The 19,092-nt window shown below is 37.4% G+C and overlaps 2 protein-coding genes across 16 annotated transcripts in view; one reads left to right on the top strand and one right to left on the bottom strand.

The window, feature by feature from the left end:
* LOC121856020 (probable phospholipid-transporting ATPase IIB) overlaps positions 1 to 8,646 on the top strand; it is a 28,744-nt gene extending 20,098 nt beyond the window's left edge. For 14 of the 15 annotated variants that reach the window (XM_042351257.1, XM_042351263.1, XM_042351272.1 and 11 more), the window contains one exon: positions 76 to 8,646. In XM_042351257.1, the coding sequence (XP_042207191.1) occupies positions 76 to 254 (179 nt within the window). In that variant the 3' untranslated portion in view covers positions 255 to 8,646. The remainder of the gene's footprint in view (positions 1 to 75) is intronic. The other variant, XM_042351262.1, reaches the window with a different exon arrangement.
* Positions 8,647 to 11,266: 2,620 nt separating this feature from the next.
* Positions 11,267 to 16,289, bottom strand: LOC121856019. The gene is made up of 4 exons (XM_042351256.1): positions 16,173 to 16,289; positions 15,708 to 15,811; positions 14,298 to 14,406; positions 11,267 to 12,818 (listed from the first exon to the last, which is right to left on the bottom strand). Exons 1-4 carry the CDS (start codon positions 16,240 to 16,242, stop codon positions 12,766 to 12,768), a joined length of 336 nt encoding a protein of 111 aa, XP_042207190.1. The 5' UTR covers positions 16,243 to 16,289; the 3' UTR covers positions 11,267 to 12,765.
* Between the last annotated feature and the right edge of the window lie 2,803 nt (positions 16,290 to 19,092).

The raw sequence follows: 19,092 nt of genomic DNA, 5'->3' as shown, positions 1-19,092 counted from the left end.
TGAGTTTTACAATATTAAATAAAAACAAACAATAAAAGCAAAAAACAGCTGTTATTATACAGTATTCCATTTCAGATTGGGATTTCATTAAATCTAAAGACTTCTTTTGGAAAGTTATAGTCATCACACTAGTCTCCTGCCTTCCTCTATACATCTTGAAGTTCCTACGTAGAAAATTCACTCCACCTACTTACTCCAAGCTAGAAGAACTCAACACCTTCGGCAGTACCAGCCTATCACAACCACAGCCATGAGCCTGTGCCTAGGTTTTATACCGGTATTTAGTTTTATTTATTTTCTTTCAATGTTATTAAAGTTTGTAAGTTTGAAATTTAGTTTACATAACAAACAGCGATGATGAGTCAGCTTATGGTGTATAAAGAAAAAATCATACATTATGTCAGTAGGCAAACTCCAACCTAAGCAGCTCTCATCAAAGGATCTGTTTTCTTGTTATTAAAAAGAAATCTTTCCAATGCAATGAATAAGAATTTGACTCTTGTGACAGTCCATGGCAAAGCAGCCTTAGTGTGAATAAACCAAGAGTCTTCAATAACATGTGGTTGAGATACAGTTGATGTGGTGAGAATTTCCTCTGAGAATCCAGTCATGTGATATGTGAACTTGAGCTGAAAGTTTTATTTGATTTTTTTTAAATGAAAGATGTACATTTAGTCCCTTTTAATGTGGTAAGGTGTATAATGGAACTGATATATTTTTACATGAGAATTGGGCAAAAGGGATAGAGTTTTGTGAAAGATATTGATGTAATTGTTTTTTGTTCATTTGGTTCAATTTTAAATTAACCAATACACCTTATGTCTGACCCAATTCACTTTGCTCGCAGGTCAAAATTTTAATTTACCTGATGATAGAAAAGTTATTTACTCAACCACAATTTAACTCTGAACACAGCTTTATTAATTTCATCTCCGAGAGTTGCTTTAGTTTCTCACATTTGTTTTTATTACATAAACCGTGGACCCTTTGAATCCCGTCCTTCTCAAAACCTTGAGCATCAGCTCTTTCATCAAATTGATTTACTTTACACAAAACAAATGTAATTTTTAATGTAACCTGTCTCCTTTAATGCTTCACTCTCTATGTGAAGTATAAACAGAAACCCTTCCAAGATCTGTATAGAACTTGTCACACAACTGTTAGATGAATATTTTTCAGGAACACAAAAGATATTTTTTCCTGTTTTGTCATAAATTCATTTATATGGGATCCTTATATATCTGCATACAGTCCTCTCCCATTAGTTGGTATTAGTGTGGACAAAGCACATTGTGCATATCAAAGATTCATAATTTAATCCCAGAATATAATATGAAGCTAAAGTCCTTGTAGATAAACCAAGATATTGATACACTGTGTGTCATATCCCTCTATGGCTCCCATAGTCAAACATGAAGCTCTCATTTTTGAACACAGGTGCAGTAGCACTCCCTGCCAATGATTGACTTAATTTTGTCATACAGGGATATAACAGGGGGTGCTGAACCAACCCTGGCTTACCTGCATGGACTGTGAGAGTGGTCATTAAAAAATACTGATGAGTCGTAACATTTCTGATTAAATAAGAAAGACAGTACAAAAAATTATCTAACCCAGCAAATAAACACTGCAGAAGGTATTTAGCAGAGAATGGATGAGCCTTCATCATATACAACAGGAATCAATAATCCTTACTTAGTGATGAATACATAGACTTATTTTGTAGTTGCTCTATTTTCTACACTAATAGATACCTTCGCAAGTTTTCATTGAGGTTAAATAGGCTTTCATTTATTATTCCTATGATCACGACTGACATTATCAAAAATAATCTAGTACAGTACAGTAATTCATCCATCTCCTTGTCAGTGCCATTTTCTGCTCAAATCAAAGTATCAGAGTAGTCCGTACAACACCTGCCTTAGTGTTTGGAGTTACTAGTCTCATGCCTCTTAACAATTTACCCTTACCACTGTGTCCCTTCTCCCTTACTCCTACAATTTATAGCTTCTTCACAAAGAATTTTTTACAGACTCCCAGTAGATGTAGCAACAAGATAATAATTATTATAGTACAGTATGATTATTATTACAGTTCTATTATTTTTATTTACTTTCCTGACTTAAGAATATCCATAGTCATCCTGAGTCAGCTGATCTACTCTGTACCTAAAATTGCTATATGGCTTTTCATATGGATATAATTTTGTTTGCATTACCAGTGAGGGTCATTCACCCAACTTTTGCTAACTTAACCTAACCCAGCAATTAGCATTAGTACCCATTAGGATTGGCCAATCTGGCCAAGTACAGCTATTGCAGTACTTTACTGTACTACCAGGGAATAATAACAATCAATAGTTAATTATAATGATTATGTTCCAATAGTAGCTGTGGTGGTGTGGATGATTGTGTAGAGTAAAGAGTTTTAACAATTATTTTCTTGTGTTAAGTTTACTACATTTTGTCCAGTCTCTATTAATGACCAACTTATATCAGTGTGTAAGTGCTTCTTGCTGGCATATCTCTGCTCTTATCTCATCCAGCATCAGATATATAATAATGTTTCTTCTATATTGAAGCAGGTCTACTATGTTTGGCCAAAATCTGTAATATAATCTTACTTTCAGGGAATCATTTGTTGTCTATGATCATTTATTTGCTTCACCTTTCTGACATTTTGCATTTTATTTTCTTATAATCTATATTAATGGTTTACTCACATATTACAGTACAGTAGTATTTTTAATTTTGGGGACGCTACACAATAATGAACCTCAAGATTATATACTGTACATAGTAATTCATTTAATTATTCAAGTTTGGTACAGTATTTGTGAATTGGTTAATCTGAAACCGATTCACATATTTTTTTGCTTTCAATTAAATCTCAGAAGATTCTCAAAGATATTTTGGGTTCACATGAAGATTAGCACTCCAGCTTATTTCACTTTCAGATTAACCACTCTAATGCTAACCTAACCTCAGCTAACATTAAAGTGTTAACTATCATGTGAAATAAGCTTGGATGCTAATCTTCAGGTGTTCCATTTTAAGTTATACACTACTGTACTGTGAAGTTCAGTTATTTCAGTGTTTACTTCATTCTCCGGGTGTAGTACTGCCTAGCTGAGTTTATCGTTGTGTGTAGTAAAGCAGAGTAATGCATTTATTTACTCTTTGTTCTATGAATAATTTCCTAGGTTAAGTTTTTATTAAATGTTGATAAGTACTTTACAAAATTTGCCTGAGGGATTGTCAGGGTTGGTTACTTCAGTTGTGATGCATGAAGATCTGAAGCGTAGGGAGGGGCTTCCATATATGAAATTTATCTAGTTCATTTCTGTTTTTGTCTTTAAGTACTGTACTACAGTTGAGTTAATCAGCAGACTTCATCAGATCTCTAAGAAATATATATATCAGGTCTGAAAATTCTTGTAAAGTCCACAATGACCAAAATAGAGGAGGAACCCAGCATATTGGCCACGAAGAGGGTGTTTTGTGACACATCACAGTCCGGGGCAACAATGTCCATGGCCACCATGACTACTGTGAAATTCTAAGTCAATTATATACATTAGTGGAGCTTTTTAATGTTGTTTACCAAAAATGTTTTACAGTGTTCTGGCTATAAGTGGATCTCTGCCACATACTGCTGACTCTATGTCTGGCCTCGGTCATATTCATTGCCAACCTCGCTATTTTTACATAACTGGTTGCTGTACTTGACTAACTTTAGAGATTACCAGTATGCTTTTGATTAGATTAATTTAGTTAGTCTTTGATATTTTTTTAGTTATCAATATTAAATATTTGCTCAACTTTTCATAGAGTTCATCTCTCCTGTAGTATATAGAATGCATATAAGTGAGAAACAGAATAATGCCCCACCAACCCTGCCTAGTCACAGGATTAAACCATTATCTCATGGTTTGGGAAGTCCAGAATATTACCTAACCCTATTTAATCTAACCTAATCTGGCTTGACCTAAATTATCCCAACCTAATCTGATCTGACATGACCTAACCTATCCAATGAGTAAGAGGCAAAGATAAAAAGCAAGGTACCTGTACTGTACTTTTTAATTCAAATTTTAGCTAGTTAATTCCCTGAAGCTTTTCCATAAGTCATTCATTATTGGACAGTCCCACAAAATATATTGTCTTTGAATCAGTGTCTAATGTAGAAACAAAGTCCTGAAGGTCAGAAGTTATATTTAGGAGTTATGTAGGAGGAGAATGCAGAGTTTGTCTACCGAGAGATTCTTAGATTTAGTCCAAAGTATTGAGACAGATAGTTTAGTATGGAATTATGACCAATAGAGGAAGTAGATTTAGTACATTAGAGTTGTACAGTAGTTGACAGATTTAGGGTATGAGACTTGGGGGTTGAAATGTGACTGATAAAGAGACTCAGTGTAGGAAAATTGGAATGATCAAAGGTAGGAATCATTGTGAGGGTTTAAACTACTCAGTCAGTCAGTTGTCCTGTGCCTTGAAATATTAACCTTGTTCCCAACACTCAAAACATCTGATAATTGTTTCATACTGTACAAGGATTTTTTATCACTTGTAAGAAATACTTTTTCATGAGAAAAAGTAATTAGAAACAGCTTTATGAGTGTAGATGTGCATTTACTTTAATTACCATACATGATGTTATGGTATAGTACATAATGTAGTCATACTGATTTTGATATACAGTAGTTATATTACTTACTGGTTCTTCTTAGTGTTGTGTGAATGTTTATCCTTTGTGTATGTTCCAGTCAGTAGACATGCGAATGTGCATCATGGTATTTTCTCTCTCATCCTTTCGTCTAAACTTCAGCTGCTGGAACTTCTCTCACATACACTTAACATTCTGTTGTAAATCTCTCATCAAAAACATTCCCCTTTCAGTTTGTTGTTGACATGAAGGAGGGCTGTTACAGGTGTTAGAATTGTAGGAAAATTCCCAGCATGAAAGAAAAATATCCAAGGTTCACCGTCTTATTCAGCATGGTGCAGTACTTTTTGTTTTGTTTTATCCTTTCTTTTTTTATGGTATACAGTACTCTTTTCATTAGGGTTAATGTTTCATAGCCGGAGTACTACAGGAGGTGGATGCAAACATTTATCTGTCTTAAGGTTACTGAACTGAACTCAGTAACATAACCAGAAACCAACTGAAATGTCTAGGTGTTGACAATTGGTGCCATCATCTTTGAGAACAGATGAACTCAAAATTGTAAAGGGGCATTAAGATATGGTTAATTTCTTATTGGGATTACTTAGGCTTATTAACTCTATTACTATTGTAGGGATGTGATATTGTACTTTAGTGCTAATGTAGCTGGTTTTAATATGTGCATTATTTGAAGGTATTGATATTAATTTAAAGGTAATTACTGTTTGCTCAAACTAATAGTTATCAGCTGTAGGAGAGTATATACTGTATTGCTAACCAACCGATGTTATTGTTTATATGCAGTATATAATACAGATATAAAGCTGGGGTTACAGTATACAAGTATGACTTACCATCAAAGTGCCCCCTCAATATTTCTATATTGTGATTAATTAAATATATTCATATTACCTGTATCATGAAAATTGAGTAAGAGAAGTACTGCACAGGTAGTGTGTTTTAGCATGTTTCTCAGTACAGTTGTAGGTCTTATTCATAACATGCGATGAAAAGCAGGCAGATCATATGTGCATGATTGTCTTCAAAGACGAACAATAATTATTACTACCGGCACCCCTCATGCCCAAATACAGTACAGTACAGGGGAGGAAGGTGAGATTTTTAGTCATTTGTCTGTCCATCACACCACAGCCATTTTTTGGGCTATCCAGTCACAACAGAAATTCATTTGTCCAACTGTCTCTCATGGTTTTGTCTCAGAGACTAGTGCAGAAAATTGTCAAAGAGAGAGGCTGCAGTGAGTGATCCAGAGCAGATTACTTATTTTTGGTGTTAATAAGATTATAACATCTTTATAATAACAAGCCTATCACATAAAGACCTGACATCTCTTCTGCCCATCTAAATCCAGTTGAAGCCTTAGTCAAATCTAAATATTTTGTGTACAGAAAATATTATTAAATTCATTTGTAATCACTAAATAATTTATCATTGGCTTGGCATTTTATTTCCTTTGTTTTTGCAATTCTTCTTCTATTTGTTCAAACAGTATTGAAGGGTCATATCAAGGGATCAAACTTAGCACAATACAGTACTGTTTTTGCAAATGTAGATAAAGATAAGATATAAACTGTGCCTATACTGTATTCCCAAAAGTGTGTGACATGCCAGCTTTGAACCCCTGAACTTAAACATACTGTATGCAAAAATTCACAAGTGTTCTCGGGACATTGGTTTGCACACCCGTAGACTATAAACATCCTTGCATCCACACTCTCACACACACATGTGTGTGCCATAAACAATATCTAAGCTATATTTGAGCCCCATTATGACCCATTGATCCACATTTATATTTGTCACGTGTCACTGTTATTTTGAAATCGGAAATAGTGAACTGGATGTGATGGTTGCCTGTACTGTAATTGCAAAAGTACTGCAGTGTATGGTGTGTTGATCTCAGCTTCCAGTTCATCATTGAAGTTGTAAGCATAAAGGAAACACTGTACTGTACCACTAAAATGGCACACACTTCCAATTTTGAATTTCACTTTTATTTTAATGTTGTGTACTATATAGTTAGTTTGCTAGTCATTTGCATTATTTGCTTGTAGGTAAAATGTAAACAATGCTTTATATACTATCAGTTATTTAATGGGTATGAAGTTAGTGATCACCAAGAGGTGTGCGTATCAAGTTATGGATAAAATATATTCTTGGTATACAGTACTGTATACAGGGTACAGTGTTACATAACTGTAATACTGTATCTTGTTTTCATTAAGAATACTTTTATTGAAGCAAAGATATCTTTTATTAATGAATTGTTCATTGGTTAAAATATCTTCTTCATACATGTTCCATACCATTAGTGTAAATGCAAAAAAATCAATTAAGTTTAACCTTCAGAAGTAAACTTTGTTTTCTGTAGAAATATGTAAATAATCTTGGAAAGTTCATTTTACTTGACCTAATTCTTAATTTTTCTAAATACAGAATTGTTATTTGGTATTAGTTTTACTATTGTTGTTTTCTGTCACCATGGAAGCTGCTGCTTCATGGGTACTTGTCATAGATAGCGGTGGGTGACTGTTATATCTGGGGCTGGTAACTAATATTATATTGGTGGCAAGGTTTGACTTGGACTTAGATTGTATTAAGAAATGTTAATTAATGGAAAGATTGTATTACAGTTTAAGATATTATTGTGATCATTTGATTGTGTCTTCATTGTTTTGGTTTAAATTTCTTTGAATTTGCATTTTGTTATCTTTCATGATCTACACACAGTATATATTTACTCTATATGTTTATCTTGATTTCTTTTTATAATATATATATATATATATATTTGTATATGAACTGTGTACAGTAATATTATTTTCCTGCCTTCAGAGTTGGAAGCTAAGTGGAGTATTTCTACAAAATCTCATATTTACCTTTTTAAGAATTATCATCAAAACTTGGAAACACTTGTAGAACAAGAGAGTTAAAGAGAAAATAAGGAACTACAACACAAGGCATAAAAGCTTTAAGTCCCAAAAGGGTTCATACGTGTAAAGTGATGAATAAAGAATAATTTTAGCAATATACACTGAAGTATATTTGTAGCATTGTCAGTAACTTGCTGACTTCTCAGTCAGTGAACCTTTAGCTCTGGCTTCTGCTCAGATGGGTGACTGGTGCTGACACTCACCTGGCATATACAGTACAATATTAGTATACATACATTGTTTTGTTCAGTAATATGTACTTGCCTATTATGCCATTTCATTAGATTGTTCCAGCTCTGGAGGTGGCCTCATCTTGCAGGACATTAATATTGCAGGAAAATTATTGATCACAATCATGCAGACAAGGGCTAAAGGCACTCTAAAGAAGTAAAAATGTCCAGAGTACTCCAAGACAATATGGATAAAAGGATAGTTCTTACATGAACTTATCCTGGCAATTGAGATGTCAAAAGTGAGGAGACACCATTTCCAGGTTACCTGTGATATTGTATTTATTTTTAAAATATGGATAATGCAATATAAGGCAACCTGGGGTGTATCTGTACTCTCAACTAAGGTAACTAAACTCTTCCCTTCAATCATCATGAAAATGTCAAAGTGTTTATCATGTTATATTTAAGAGTCAGTATGTCACCACAGCTCTTGGGACTAGTTGCACACTACACCTGGGGGAATATTCCTTAACTCCATTATTTGCTCTTGTTCCACTGTACTTATTACTAATATCTTCACTTTTTTTTTGTAGTTTAGAATCTATTATTATGCTTACCGGATAATATCATACCTGTGACTACTACTCTTCAAGTCTCCTGATTCAGTAACACAGAATGGGAACAATGTTCCCTCTTGTGCATAACTTGTACCAAATATTGCTGTTTAAAGTATAAGTCTGTGATTGATAATAAAATAACTGGGTGTGAGTGGAAGTGTTTGTTATGTGAAGCTCTGTATTTTTTGCTAAGTCAATGAAATGTATGAATTCTTCAATAAATGATAAACATACTCTCTGTTTATTTGATATAAAATCATTCATTATAGACATTTCTAAATAAACACGCTAATTGTGCACCAATTATTAATATTTATGCTGACAGTACAAACTGAGCAAGTAAGGAGGATCCAGGTGTGTGTGCCAGCGAAGTTCCCATTCAGTAGTTATTTGCTTTTTTTATATATATATATATATATATAAAGGAGAGGGTGGCTGTTCTATTTCTTGGTACTGCATCTTTTAAAGCAGCTGTTCCCAAACACTGGGTCGTGGCCCCAAATGGGTCGCAATATGCCTCATAGAGATTATGGGGTTACATGGAACTCTTAGGGTGTTGCTGGGCTCTCATAGAGCTCATGGGGTAACTGGAGTCACGTGGGTTTTGTAGCGGTCACACGTGAATTTTTTTTTATTATTATTATTCCAGGTGTCAAGGACTGAAGGATGTGGCCAATGGGTACCATCTCGTTAAGTCGGGACCATAAATTATGGTCAAGGGATTAATGCAGTTATTCTCCTTGTGTCAGATCAGGTCAGGCTTGCCCTGATGACACGTTTTGCAACAGAAGTTCCACATTCCTACCTGTGAACTGCTCTCAGCTTAGTCACTCTCTATTATGTTTCCACAGAAGTGGACAGAAAATGGCAGCAAATTTCAATGATAGATTCCCTGAGTTGCTTACTGAACCTTATGATTTTGTTTAGTTTCCGTTTAAGACAGATGTAAAACAAAGTGGCTCTTTTGTACTCGAAATTGGAGGATTGCAGGCTGACAATGAGGCACGGGTGAATTTTGACATTAATGATGACATGTCAGAGATTTGGATTACTTTATCAAAGAGACATTCAGTGGTTAAACATCGAGTTATCAAGGTTCTAGTATAATTTGGAAACGCCTATGTCTGTGAGGCAGCTTTCTCGTCAATCGTGTTTATAAAAAAATTATTAGTACTATAACCGTGTATCATATTTCAACTTAGAAAATTGTATGCTATGTTGTTTAACCTTGTCTACCCCTAGATATAGAATATTAATAAACTGATGATGTACAGTCAGGGGCAAAAGTTGGCTCCTCATGGTGAAACTGAGTCACGGGAATGAGTCTCCGAATTGATTTAGCCTAATTGTTGTACTGAATCTCGTTTGGGGTTGATGCTGCTCCATTTTGCTGAGGGAGCAAACTTTTGACCCCAACTGTACACATGTCAGATTATTAAGTACAGTACAGGTACACAGTTGTAGCAGACGACATAAGACAGAATTGTAACTTAGAAAATTGTATAGTATGTTATTTAATCACATAATTATACTCCCAGTTTACAGAAAATTGATTAAATGATGATGCACACATGTCGTAATACAAAATATAACAGTTGTATGTTATGTTCCTTAACTGTGTAATTATACCCTCAGTTATAAAACATTTACTGATGAAATATATGATATATAATAAACATGTCACATTTTAAACATGACAGAGTTGTAACCTGCTTCTGCCAGTGTTTGCTTTTACACTTCTCAATGATGTAATACACACACACATACACACACACACACACACACACACACACACACACACACACACTAATTTAGTTAATAACAAAGATGCCCTAAAAATCACAAGCGAAAAATTAAAGGAGGCGAGTAATTAATGTTACGAAACCAATAAAATTTACAAAAGCCATTTGGAGAAACAATTACCGTAAGAATATTCTATCTTTCTGAAGTCACTGATGTACTAAAGAGCAGTGCGATCAGTGTCAACCGCAATCTGTATCTCTAATACAGTATGTACTGTATTAGTAAATGAGTATTCAAGTTTCAAAAGGACAGGGTTTACAGTACAGTACAGTACAAAATCTTATACTGTATACAAGATCTAATTTACAAATGGAAAAATTTCAATACATTTACACATACCAAACTTATAATACATAATTTACTAATACTAAACCTTACAATATACCATTTACACATACAGGTACCTGTACTAAATTTACATAGTAAACACAATTTATCAATTATAAATCACAAACTTACATCATTTACAAGTAGTACCAAACTTTACCTAAAAATACTTAGAGGTAAAAAACATATATATTTTAGCTGGATATTCAGTACAGTACTGTTCTCACAACAGCCAGATCACAGCATCTTCATGATACAGATTGTGGGAGGCAGCCAGATGTTATCTCAGGCTGACGTCAAGGTGAGGGAGCCTTGTGTATCATTTACATCTGGCTTTGAGAATATATGGCTCGTAACATCTGGCTCTGATAATATCTTTTCTTTTTTTTCTTTTGTCCTCTTCACCATTGATTGGCTCGTTAGCCGCTTGGGCGATCGGTCACGTCTCTGTTACGCACTGTTGGCAAGTACTGGGCATGCACCGACTCCTGAATGTACCTGAACCTGCTCCGGTGTTGGTCAAGTCTGGTCTTGAAAGAGCTCACACTCAGTGCCATCACAACACTTTCTGGTAGATTGTTTCAAGAGTTCACAACTCTCACTCCGAAAAAGTTTGCCCTCACAGTTTTCTGGACTTGCGGCTTCTTCAACCTTGAGCTGTGACCCCTTGTGGGGCGAGCGTCTGCCAGCTCCAAGTTAGGACACTCGACAGAGTAGTGCCCCTTGAGATGCTTATACACCTCAATTAGGTCGCCCCTTGCCCATCTGTAGTTTAAGCTAGGCAAGTTCAGGCTCTGATAATATAATGATTATTAATATCTGGCTCTGAGAATGCTGTAACAGAGATTGTAACATCAGGCCGAACTATACGTAGTTAGTTAGTATGGTAACATCTGGCTTCGTGAGTGCGTGGATTGTATCTGGCTTTGAGAATATAAAAAAAGTAACATCTGGCCGACCCTTAGTATAGTAATTTCTGGCTTCGACAATAAAAATATCGTAACATACGACTTACTCTAATAACATTTGGTTTCGACAACACATGACCAACAAGCAGGAGGCACACAGGATGCACAGCATTATCTTCGGCACCAGGATGCTTTCTTCCTGTTACCGATACAAGCTATTTGTATCTATGTGTTTAATAAATTACCACCGTGGTTATATATTATGAATACATCAAGAGTTGCTGTTTTCACCATTGTAGTCTATAGATTGTTTTCTAATACAGTAAATAGAACTTCTGTAACTTTGAATATCGACTGTAATGCAATGATAAATTTCTCTGTCACACCTTACTGGAAATATACAACAGGTGGCTTTGTTGGACTATCCATGGTCGAATTAACTTAGTGCTTACCTGTGTTTGTAGAATCCAGGAAAAAAGTCACAGAAAAAAAAGGCACGGAAAACCTAACCTAACCTAACCTACGTACAATATGCCATCATATATATATTGTGTTGTCAATGTGAACAAGTCAAGTGACTTTTTTTCCTGTGACTTTATTTCTGTTCACCTTCTTTTTATACCATGACTCTATGTGCATTGTTTGTGTACCTTCACTATGTATACTGTATACCTACATTGCCTATGTATATTGTATACCATACTTGCTGTCTACGTACATGTATATTTGATTAGATTAGATTAATTTAAGTTAGATTAGGGTAGGGTCAGGTTATATTAGATTAAAATTAGGGTAGATTTGATAGTTTTGTTAGCTGATGTTAAGGTTATGTTAGAATTAAGGTTAATTAAGGCTAAAGTTGGGTAGGTTAGTTTAAGTTTGGATAGGGAAAGTTAGGTTAGGTTAGGTTAGGTACTGTTAAATATTCACCAAATTATTATTGATCTGATATTTAATTTAATATCTGAAGGTAAGAGATGTAAATCATAATTATTTACAAGAATCCGTAAATTTTAAATGTGACTCCAACTTAGACGACAAGGCATAACTGAGAACGTAAAAACATAGAATACGAAAAAAAATAATTGGAGGCAAACGTAGAATTACAAAAAATAACGAAGAATAAGGAAACAGCAATAAATGAGGAAAAAGAACGCAGAATAAGGAAAGAAGTGGCTACTCAGCCGGGCAGACTGGAGGCTACTTTGCCGGGAGACAAATCGTGGTATGTCCAGTGATCGTCTTCTCGTCTAATACACGTGCCATTTTGGTCCTCTGGTCTCATGCAGGCGTTGATGAGGTCCACAGGTGTTATTTAGGCGTTGTCGTAGTCGTTTAAGGTATCGTAGTTTGATGAGCAATTTGACCCTGTATGGAGGAGGTTTCTACTTAAGAGGTTTTTGTTTAAATTGTTCGTCAAAGAAAATTTTGCTCAAGACTTCTCTATTTTAAAAGTTTCTACTTTACAGGTTGCTAATTAAACCGTTTATATTTTTTGTTACTTTACAACAGCTTCTTACTTTAGAGTTGTCTAATTTATAGGGTTTCTATTTCACCATTTTTACTTAATAGGTTTCTACTTAAAATGCACCCACTTGAGAGGTTCCTACTTAAGAGGTGTCTACTTAAAATGTGTATAGTACAGTACTGCACTTAAGAGGTATTTACTTAAAAGACACCCACAAGCCACAACGCCATCTAGTGCCCAATTTTGCTTTACGTTGTCATGGTATAGTGCTTGCAAGATTTTACTGAACATAATTTTAAGGAGAGTAAAATTTTGAATCGACAGTGAGTTATATGAAGATCAAAATGGATTATGAAAGGGGAACGGAACTAAAGAAGCTATATTTGGTTTGGGAATTTTGTGTAAAAGGGCTTTAGAGGTCCAAAGAAATTTGTATTTCTGCTTTGTTGATTTGGAAAAAATTTCCAAATCAACAATAAATTTGTAGAGGTCTTGGAGAAAATATGCATTAACGAAGGAGATATTAGAATTTTAAAGAATCTTACAGGCAACAGGAGGCTGCAGAGTTAGTAAATAATGAAATTAATAATTGGTTCAAAGTTAAACAGGTACAGTAGTAAGATAAATGCTAAGCAGATGATACTGCTTTTATGGTGGGCAAGAGGGAACTTAAACAAGTGAACAATTTTGTGTACTATTTGGCAAGTAACATTAGCTGTGATGATAGATATTGGAGAAATCAAATCAAGATTAGGGAAAGAAAAACAGCAATTAATAATCTTAAGGACCTGATGAAAGTGACATTAACTTCAATTTGGGAAAAAGGCTGTTGAAAGGCTCAACATGGCAAGGACTGATGTATGGGTCAGAAGCGTGGACATTTTCTGCAGACTCCAGAAAGTGGTGGAGGCCTTTGAAATGTGGTGTTATAGGCGAATGTTAAGAATAAGCTACACTGACAGGAAAACAAATGAAGAAGTACTAAGGTTAGCAAAAACTCCAAGAAAAATACTTGAAATGTACAGAAAAGGAAAATTTAAATATTTAGGTTATATAATTAGGGATGAGGAGATAATAACAGAAATATAAATGAGCAAAGTTGAGAGTAGGAGGGCCAGGGAAAGCAGAGACTGGGATGGATGAATGATATTAAAAACTAATGTAGGTCCCCAGAGAAATACGAAACTAAAGAGGATAAACAACCTGAGTAGAGGACTGTGGTCGCCAACCCTAAAATATGGGGATGGTACGCCTATTGATTGATTGGCTTAAAAGAGGTTTCTACTTAAAATATACTTAAACAGTATATACTTAAGGGGTCTTTACTTAAAAGGTATCTACTTAAAAAAGGGTTTCTACTTAAGAGGATGCTACTTTACCATTGGCAGTATCACCTAAGTCGTAATACATATGATCTGGATCCTGGTACACCCTAATGTCTTCATAATGGTGCTCGTCCTCTGATGACACCGAGCTGTAGTCACGGTCCTGCAGGGAGGAGTGAGAGACATGGTGATAATGGGGGAGTAATGGTGATGATGGGGGAGTAATGGTGATGGTGAGAGAGTAATGGTGATTCATGGGAGAGTAATGGTGATTCATGGGAGAGTAATGGTGATGATGGGGGAGTAATGGTGATGATGGGAGGGTAATGGTGATTCATGGGAGAGTAATGGTGATGATGGGGGAGTAATGGTGATGATGGGGGAGCTGAGAATGGTGATGATGGGAGGGTAATGGTGATGATGGAAGGGTAATGGTGATGATGGGGGAGTAATGGTGATTCATGGAGAGTAATGGTGATCATGGAGGGTAATGGTGATGATGGGGGGAGTAATGGTGATGATGGGGAGGGTAATGGTGATGATGGGAGAGTAATGGTGATGGAGGAGAGTAATGGTGATCATGGGAGAGTAATGGTGACTGCGGGAGAGTAATGGTGATCATGGGAGAGTAATGGTGATCATGGGGAGTAATGGTGATGATGGGAGGGTAATGGATATGGTGAGTAATGGTGATGGTGAGAGAGTAATGGTGTGATCATGGGAGAGTAATGGATCATGGGAGAGTAATGGTGATTAATGGGAGAGTAATGTGATGGTGAGAGAGTAATGGTGATGGTAAGAGAGTAATGGTGATTAATGGGAGAGTAATGGTGATGGTGAGAGTAGTTTTGTGATCATGGGAGAGTAATGGTGGATGGTAAGAGAGAATGGTGATGATGGGAGAGTAATGGTGATTAATGGGAGAGTAATGGTGATGGTGAGAGAGTAATGGTGATGGTGAGAGAGTAATGGTGATCATGGGAGAGTAATGGTGATGGTAAGAGAGTAATGGTGATGGTGAGAGTAATGGTGATCATGGGAGAGTAATGGTGATGGTGAGAGAGTAATGGTGATGGTGAGAGAGTAATGGTGATCATGGGAGAGTAATGGTGATGGTAAGAGAGTAATGGTGATGGTGAGAGAGTAATGGTGATCATGGGAGAGTAATGGTGATGGTGAGAGTAATGGTGATGGTGAGAGAGTAATGGTGATCATGGGAGAGTAATGGCGATGATAGGAGAGTAATGGTGAGATTGGTGATGATCCTGAAAAAATCCACTGAACAAATTATATGTTTTTATGTCGTTACCTGAACTAAATTGACCTAATGTAACCTTACATAACCTAAAGCAACCTAAGCTAACCTTACTTTAACTAACCATACCTTATCTATTCTAACCTTACCTCTGGAAAAGTTAGGTTAGTTTAGGTTTTTGGGCACCAGGGGGAGGGAAAGTAGCTTACCTTTGGGAAGGCTGGAGCCGGCGGAGGTGCGTACGGGGGAATGGCGAGTTGTAGGTTGGATACATCCTGCACCTTGACTCGAGACCTTGTTATGGATGGCCGTGCTGAAGAAGAGTAGACACAAGAGGTTTAGTGAAAAGGAAATGAGAGAGAGAGAGAGAGAGAGATTGAGAGATTTACACAATAGCATAGCCACCTGGATGTTACTTAAAATATAAAGAGAGAAAGGGGGAGATAGAGATGAAAATCATACCCAGTTAGTGTTGAAATAAGAGTTAAATCTAACATTTTACAGAGTTAAGTGTGTGTGTGTGTGTGTCACCTTCTACCCCCCCCCATCCTCTCAGTTCTGACACGTATGACGGCAATGCCTTTGGTCTCTCTCACTCACCTGTCTGACACTTGACACATATGAGGTGATTCTCTCTTAACATACACACACACACACACACACACACGACCTACCTGCGGCGACTTGGACGACGTTGAAACGAATCAGAAGGATGGTGATGAAAGCCATGAGAAGGCACACCATAACAATCCCCAGTGTGATGAACCATAACAGTGTCCGGGACTCAGTATCCTGCCGGGGGGAAGGTGGGAGGGAGAGTTAAGGAACGAACACATCACCTGAAGATTAGCCCCCCCCCCTAAGTTATTACGCATGATGAATAAACACCCTAATGCTACTTACCTTGGAAGTTATGTTACATTACGTTTGGATTAGGTTAGGGTCAGGTTAGGCTATTATATCACCAGGTGAAATAAACAGAATGGAGGTGATATAATTTTCAGTGTTTTGATCTTGTAGTGGATTTCTCCCCTACAAACGCTGTTTGTCGCTGCGTAGCCGACCCCACGAATTCCCCAGTGTATGCCTCGTGGTCTAGGTCAACCAGCGCCGCCATACATCACGGAGCTGGGGTCAACTACTAAGCCACGCCTACCCTGCCATTTAGCCTGACCTCGTGGTGGTCTCTTCTACCTACACCAACCAGCCAGCAACACCTCCTCCTCCTCCTCCCTGCCTGGCGGTCCTCGCTCCCGCCGGCGAGCATGGCGACCCACAAGCTGTCCTCCTCTGAGCATCCTCACCAACCAGCTCTCTTCTTCTAGCTACAGCCGCAGCAAGCTACACCTCCTCCTCCCCGCAGCCTGGCGCCTCGCTCCCGCCGGCGAGCATGGCGACCCACAAGCTGTCCTCCTCTGAGCACCCTCACCAACCAGCTCTCTCTACATCACGCTTGTAACCATGCTGCCTTCCCAGCACCAAGCTGCATTGTGCATCCAATACAACATGTATACAGAGAGCACATTGTGAGTTTCCTTTCTCCATCCCATCCTGAGTGTGAACACAAAAATCCCATACCCCACAATCTGACCCCAACATGAAAAATACAAACACCTACTAGACTGAGCATGATGTTATGTGTGTGACGGAGGCTGCTGTGACATCAGATGGTGGTGGAGGCTGCTGTGACATCAGATGGTGTGGTGGAGGCTGCTGTGACGTCAGATGGTGTGGTGGAGGCTGCTGCGACGTCAGAAGCCTATTGGCGGTACAAAAACACGAGAGTAAATAGACTATCTTTCAAAGGCTTAAGTAATCGTATTTAAGGGGTTAATTCATCGTATTTAAGGGGTTAAGTCATCATATTTAAGGGGTTAATTCATCGCATTTAAGGGGTTAATTCATCGTATGTAAGATGTTAAGTCATCTTATTTAAGGGGTTAAGTCTGTATTTAAGGGGTTAATTCATCGTATTTAAGGGGTTAAGTCATCATATTTAAGGGGTTAATTCATCGTATTTGAGATGTTAAGTCATCGTATTTAGGGGGGTTAACTCATCGTATTTAAGGGGTTAATTCATCGTATTTAAGATGTTAAGTCATCGTATTTAAGGGGTTAATTCACTGTATTTAAGAGGTTAAGTCATCGTATTTAAGATGTTGTCATCGTATTTAAGGGAGTTGTTAAGTCATCGTACTTGGGGGTTAAGTCATCGTATTCGAGGGGCTAATTCATCGTACTCTCGAGGGGTGTCATCGTACTCGAGGGGTTAATTCATAGTACTCGAGGGGTTAATTCATAGTACTCGAGGGGTTAATTCATCGTACTCAAGAGAATAAGTCATCGTACTCAAAGGGATAAATCACCAAAACCAAAAAATAACATCATACCTTAATAATTGCAAAAAAAAAAAGTCACAATAGTAATTCGGCTTCAGGGGACGCTATACCCTAACGTCCGCACAGACACAAACACACTCTTTCACTTTTCCTCCCTCCTTCCCCCTCTCTCTCTCAATCTTTCTTATTATCTCTCTTATTTATGTTAATCTATCTTCCCTTTGTTAATTCCAAAGTCCCCCTGTTTTTAATAAAGCCGAACAGGATATGATACGGAGAAACGCCTGGTGTTATCTTTTGGTTGTGTTATCTTTTGTACGTGTTATCGTGGCTGTGTGTGTATGTGTGTGTATCCTGGTTTTGTTTAACGCTTCCATCCCCATCCTCGCCTCTTGCTTGTTGAACTTCGATGGGGGTCTAACGCTTGTTATTTGGTTAAGCCTGGCTGCTTTGTTCATACACTTGGCTGTTTTGTTCATAATCGAGGCTGTTTTGTTCATACACTTGGCTATTTTGTTCGTAGTACTCGTCATTTTGTGTAAATCAAGCTAAAGTTAGCCCTAACCCTGGCTATTTTACCCATAATCCTTACTCTCCTCTTCAGAAACCTCCACATTTCGCCCCACACCCTCGCTTTCTATACCTAAAACCTCACTATTATGCCCAGTAGCTTTCTCCTTTCAATTTCTTTCAATTTCTTACAACTTCTTCCATCTGGTGTGATCTAATGTGTTGGCCGTCAACGTCTGGGTCAACACTGTCTTCAAATGCGGTCCCGTGGCATTCCTCTTGGCACTTCGCTTTCTGTTGTTTTGTGTTACTTTTACTTTTTACTTTTATCCTCTTCGCTACTAATCGGCTTGTTAGCCGCTTGGGCGATCGGTCACTTCTCTGATTACTTTTCCTTTTCATTTATCTTCTTCACCAAAAGATCGGCTCGCTAGCCACCCGGGCGATCGGTCACGTCTCTGCCACGCACTGTTGGCAAATACTGGGCATGCACCGGCTCCTAAATGTACTTGAACCCGCTCCAGTGTTGATCAAGTCTTGTCTTGAAAAAGCTCACACTCGGTGCCGTCACAACACTCTCTGGTAGATTGTTCCAAGAGTTTACAACCCTCACTCCAAAAAAGTTTGCCCTCACGGTTTTCTGGACTTGCGGCTTCTTCAATCTTGAGCTGTGACCCCTTGTGGGGCAAGCGTCCGCCAGCTCCAAGTAAGGACACTCAACTGAGTAGTGCCCCCTGAGATGCTT

The sequence above is a fragment of the Homarus americanus genome, unplaced genomic scaffold (assembly GCF_018991925.1).
Source record: "Homarus americanus isolate GMGI-L3 unplaced genomic scaffold, GMGI_Hamer_2.0 scaffold19117, whole genome shotgun sequence".
Lineage (NCBI taxonomy): Eukaryota > Metazoa > Arthropoda > Malacostraca > Decapoda > Nephropidae > Homarus > Homarus americanus.
Note: the sequence above shows the minus strand (reverse complement) of the source record. Positions and strands in the feature narration are given on the sequence as shown.